A 5207-nucleotide genomic window follows, 5' to 3' on the forward strand; every position below is an offset into this window, starting at 1 on the left:
CTCTGTTTGTTGGTGGGTGATTCTGTTAAGGCTGTCGCTTTCCTCATCCTCAGATGAGGTGAGGAGAGAAGGATCTTCAGACCAAAATGCGGAGTCAGGGAAATAAGCCATCTTTTATTTATAAATGATGAACTGATGGCAACACGAAACAAAACAAAATACTTTCAAACTTACAAAATAACAAAACGACGTAGAACGAAACCTGAACATAAACTCACATTACATAACGTAAACTTACGGACAGGAACGTACATCAAAACACACGAACAGCCAAACAGTCCCGAAAGTGAAATACATCGACAACGACGAAGACATCACAGGAGACAATCACACACAAACAAACAGTGAGAATGCCCTACCTAAATATGACTCTTAATTAGAGGCAAACGCAAACCACCTGCCTCTAATCAAGAGCCATACCAGGCAAACAAAACCAACATAGAAACAGATAACATAGACTGCCCACCCAAAACACATGCCCTGACCATAAACACATAAAAACAACATAAAACAGGTCAGGACTGTTACAATGGCTTTAGAAGCTTCTGATAGGCTAATTGACATCATTTGAGTCAATTGGAGGTGTACCTGTGGATGTATTTCAAGGCCTACCTTCAAACTCAGTGCTCTTTGCTTGACATCATGGTAAAATCAAAAGAAATCAGCCAAGACCTCAGAATAAAAAATGTAGACCTCCACAAGTCTGGTTCATCCTTGGGAGCAATTTCCAAACACCTGAAGGTACCACGTTCATCTGTACAAACAATAGTACGCAAGACAGAACTGAAAAAGCGTGTGCGAGCAAGGAGGCCTACAAACCTGACTCAGTTACACCAGATCTGTCAGGAGGAATGGGCCAAAATTCACAATTTATTATGGGAAGATTGTGGAAGGCTAACAAAACACCATAGGACCATGCAGCCGTCATACCGCTCAAGGATGAGACGTGTTCTGTTTCCTAGAGATGAACGTACTTTGGTGCGAAAAGTGCAAATCAATCACAGAACAACAGCAAAGGACCTTGTGAAGATGCTGGAGGAAACAGGTACAAAAATATCTATATCCACAGTAAAATGATTCCTATATCGACATAACCTGAAAGGCAAGGAAGAAGCCACAGCTTCAAAACCGCCATAAAAAAAGCCAGATTTCGGTTTGCAACTGCACATGGAGAAATGTCCTCTGGTCTGATGAAACAAAAATAGAACTGTTTGGCCATAATGACCATTGTTATGTTTGGTGGAAAAAGGGGGATGCTTGCAAGCCGAAGAACACCATCCCAACCGTGAAGCACGGGGGTGGCAGCATCATGTGGTGGGGGTGCTTTGCTGCAGGAGGGACTGGTGCACTTCACAAAATATATGGTATAATGAGGTAGGAAAATGATGTGGATATATTGAAGCAACATCTCAAGACATCAGTCAGGAAGTTAAAGCTTGGTCGCAAATGGGTCTCCCAAATGTACAATGACCCCACGCATACTTTCAAAGTCAAGGTATTGGAGTGGCCATCACAAAGCCCTGACCTCAATCCCATAGGAAAAGTGTGGGCAGAACTGAAAAAGTGTGTGCGAGCAAGGAGGCCTACAAACCTGACTCAATTACACCAGCTCTTTTAGGAGGAATGGGCCAAAATTCACTCAACTTATTGTGGGAAGCTTGTGGAAGGCTACCCAAAATGTTTGACCCAAGTTAAACAATTTAAAGCCAATGCTACCAATTACTAATTGAGTGTATGTAAACTTCTGACCCACTGGGAATGTGATGAAAGATATAAAAGCTGAAATAAATCATTCTCTCTACTATTATTCTGACATCTCACATTCTTAAAATGAAGTGCTGACCCTAACTGACCTAAGACAGGAAATTTTACAAGGATTAAATGTCAGGAGTTTTGAAAAACTGAGTTTAAATGTATTTGGCTAAAGTGTATGTAAACTTCCGATTTCAACTGTATATCATTCACATTTACAATCACACATGGACAGACAGACAGACGGACAGACGGACAGACGGACAGACACACACACAGTCTTGTATTACTAACCTTGTGGTGACAGACAATTCAGTACAATTTAAAATCCTATTTTCCATAACTCCTAAACCTAACCCGTACCCTAACCTTAACTCTAACCTTAACCCGAAAACCTAACCTTAACCCTCGTGTCATGCCCTGGCCATAGAGAGGCTTTTATTCTCTATTTTGGTTAGGCCAGGGTGTGACTAGGGTGGGAATTCTAGTTTCTTTATTTCTATGTTTTCCTTTTCTTTGTGTTTGGCCGGGTGTGGTTCTCAATCAGAGGCAGCTGTCTATCGTTGTCTCTGATTGAGAACCATACTTAGGTACCCCTTTTTCCCACCTGTCTTCGTGGGAAGTTATCTTTGTTAGCGGCATTATAGCCGAGTTAAGCTTCACGGTCGTTTCTGTATGTTTATTGTTTTGTTGGTGACACCATTAAAATAAAAGTATGTACGCTTACAACGCTGCACCGTGGTCCTCTTCTTCAGACGCCCGTGACGCCTAGCTCCTAACCCTAAAACTAACCCTACTGTAGCTTCTAACCCTAAAACTAACCCTACTGTAGCTCCTAACCCTAAACCTAATTCTAACCCTAACACTAATTCTAACCTTAACCCTAAACCACCACACCTGTGTTGGGGACTTCTGGTCCCTCTCTCTCACACACACACAAACACACCCATACACGCATGCACTCACACACACACACACACACACACACACACACAGACAAACACACCCATACACGCATGTACTCACACACACATATACACACTTTATTTAAAATATGATTTTAATAAAAGAGATGTTGTCAAAAAACATGATGACGTTATTCTGGCAGTGTAATACATGGAGGGAGGGAGGGGTATGACTCATTATCGGGGTAGGTGTGTGTGTTTATAGTTTAATTGTTGGTTAATGCAATCTCTGAGCCTCTGTCAACTTCTGCTGATCTACTGGCTTTAGAATAAAACTTCTTCAACAGAAAGTAATAACTAATGGAATCCAAGAAGCAGTTTGTGGTAGCGATCCATTCACAAACCTGCCAACAACCATCCCAGTCTAACGTTTCCCAGTGGTTTGTTTTGGCCAGGTACTTCAGCAGAAACCCAATATGGATGGGGGTGTAGCAAACCACAAAGACGATCAGGTTGGCTGTTATAATGCCAATGATGTTCCTCTTCTCCACAGTGGTTTCTTCCTGATCCGTCTCCTTCAGCAGAACCATTATGGTCTGTGTGGAACAGAACACTATAATCAAGAGCGGGAGAAGGTACCCCAGCACTTCTAGAACCGCAAGGAACCCAACAGGCAATGGGATTTCTTTACATCTCTGATAGCAAGTAAATAGTTTTTGGGGATGGTTGGCATCACTGAACACACCACATATCGTTACTACCGTGACCCATATGGCCCCACACACCGCCACAGCCACCTTCTTTGATCGCCACGCTCTGGTCTGGAGTGGGAACTTGACCACCAGGTAGCGGTGGACGCTGATGGCGGTGACAGTGAAGATACTGGCGTACATGTTGATGTAATGCGTCGAGACGAGAATCGTGCAGAAGGGCGTTATGGGCAGACTCTGGAAGGCATCATAGATGCGGAAAGGGAGGAAGAGGATTAGGGCACAGTCGGCGGCGGCGAGGTTCAGCATGTAGATGTGTGTGTCCGTCCACGTGGCCCGTTTGACGAAGAAGACACGTAGAGACGCCATGTTGAGTAGCAGGCCCACCAGAAACACAGAAAGGTAGCTCACACCTTGGAGGATGTGTATATGGATGGTGTTCGTGTCACACATAGTTACCTAAAGAGAGATTATAAAAACACATGATAGTCATTTACTGTTCTTTTTCTCTGAGTGTAGAACGTTTGTTTTTGCAGAGTTCACGACCTGCTACACTTGTGAGAAGCAAGACAAGCCACACCCCCAAGACAACTCTCGTTTGCCTTCATTCATGGCCGCTAGCATTTCATAATGAGCATTGATGAGAAACTAAGCCAAAACAGGAAGTGCAGTTGCCTTTTAATCTGCTCTTAATGTGAAGCAAATTGAGGACAAACCTACACCTTAATCCCGTTTCTTTCACCTCTGGTCTCTTTTCAGGTGAGTGCAGATTATTTTATATATATTTCAATTTAACTAGGCAAGTCAGTTAAGAACAAATTCTTGTTTTCAATGACGGCGTACCCCAGCCAAACCCGGACGACGCTGGGCCAATTGTGCGCCGCCCTATGGGACTCCCGGCCAGATGTAATTCAACCTGGATTTGAACTGTAGTGATGCCTCTTGAACGGAGATGCCGTGCCTTAGACTGCTGCGCCACTCGGGAGTCAAGAATTAAGTAAAGGCAAGGAGAGAATTCACTTCAGACTATTGAGCTGCACTCATAGTAGTAGACTCTTGGTCTAATATGAGTATTTGTGTGCACCAGATCTATGGGAAGAATGCGGTTCCACAGTGCATAAACATAACTTATTTAGCCAGACAGTCATATAAACATAATCATACCTGTTATTTCCCCCCTCTTCTTCCACTTTCACTCTCAGGGACTGATGCTATATTACTCCTTCCAAAGAAAAGGCAAAAATAAATACAAAGCAACTTATTCTATATAATAATATTTAAGTTGCTTTGTATTTATTTTTGCCACTTGTCAGGGTAAAACTGCAAGTCAGGCGTTTACAGTTATAAGGAAATGAGAGTTCTGTATTTATGTAAATGATTCATAATGGTGTGCGTTTCCCACTAACTGACTAACATCTCTGCCAAACCACCAATAGGTTATCTTTGAAAATTGTTCACCAAGGCACAGTATTGCACGGTGAAATACATCTTTGATACATTGCAAATATTGTCAGTAGATGGGATTATCACAATATACTGTTGTTGTTAAAGTGAAAAAGTGACATTTACAATATTCATACCCTTTGACTTATTACACATTTTGTTGTGTTACAGTCTGAATTCAAAATGGTTGAAATACTCAAACAAAAATCTCACCCATCTACACACAATACCCCAATTTTAGCAAATTTATTGAAAATTAAATACAGAAATATCAGATTTACATAAGTGTTCACACCACTGAGTCAGTACTTTGTAGAAGCACCATTGGCAGCAATTACAGCTGTGAGTCTTTCTGGATAAGTCTCTAAGAGCTTTCCACACCTGGATTGTGCAGCAT

The 5207-nt window shown here is 42.1% G+C and overlaps 1 protein-coding gene across 1 annotated transcript; it reads right to left on the minus strand.

Annotated features, from left to right (window-relative positions):
- Positions 1-2806: 2806 nt before the first annotated feature.
- Positions 2807-3900, minus strand: LOC129824554 (G-protein coupled receptor 35-like). Its single transcript, XM_055884247.1, has one exon. It carries the CDS (start codon positions 3818-3820, stop codon positions 2924-2926), a length of 897 nt encoding a protein of 298 aa, XP_055740222.1. The 5' UTR covers positions 3821-3900; the 3' UTR covers positions 2807-2923.
- Positions 3901-5207: the final 1307 nt, after the last annotated feature.

The sequence above is a fragment of the Salvelinus fontinalis genome, chromosome 26, assembly GCF_029448725.1.
Source record: "Salvelinus fontinalis isolate EN_2023a chromosome 26, ASM2944872v1, whole genome shotgun sequence".
Classification (NCBI taxonomy): domain Eukaryota; kingdom Metazoa; phylum Chordata; class Actinopteri; order Salmoniformes; family Salmonidae; genus Salvelinus; species Salvelinus fontinalis.

Coding starts and splice junctions, on each gene's coding strand:
- LOC129824554 (XM_055884247.1), bottom strand. CDS start 3,820: ATGTGTGACACGAACACCATCCATATACACATCCTCCAAGGTGTGAGC.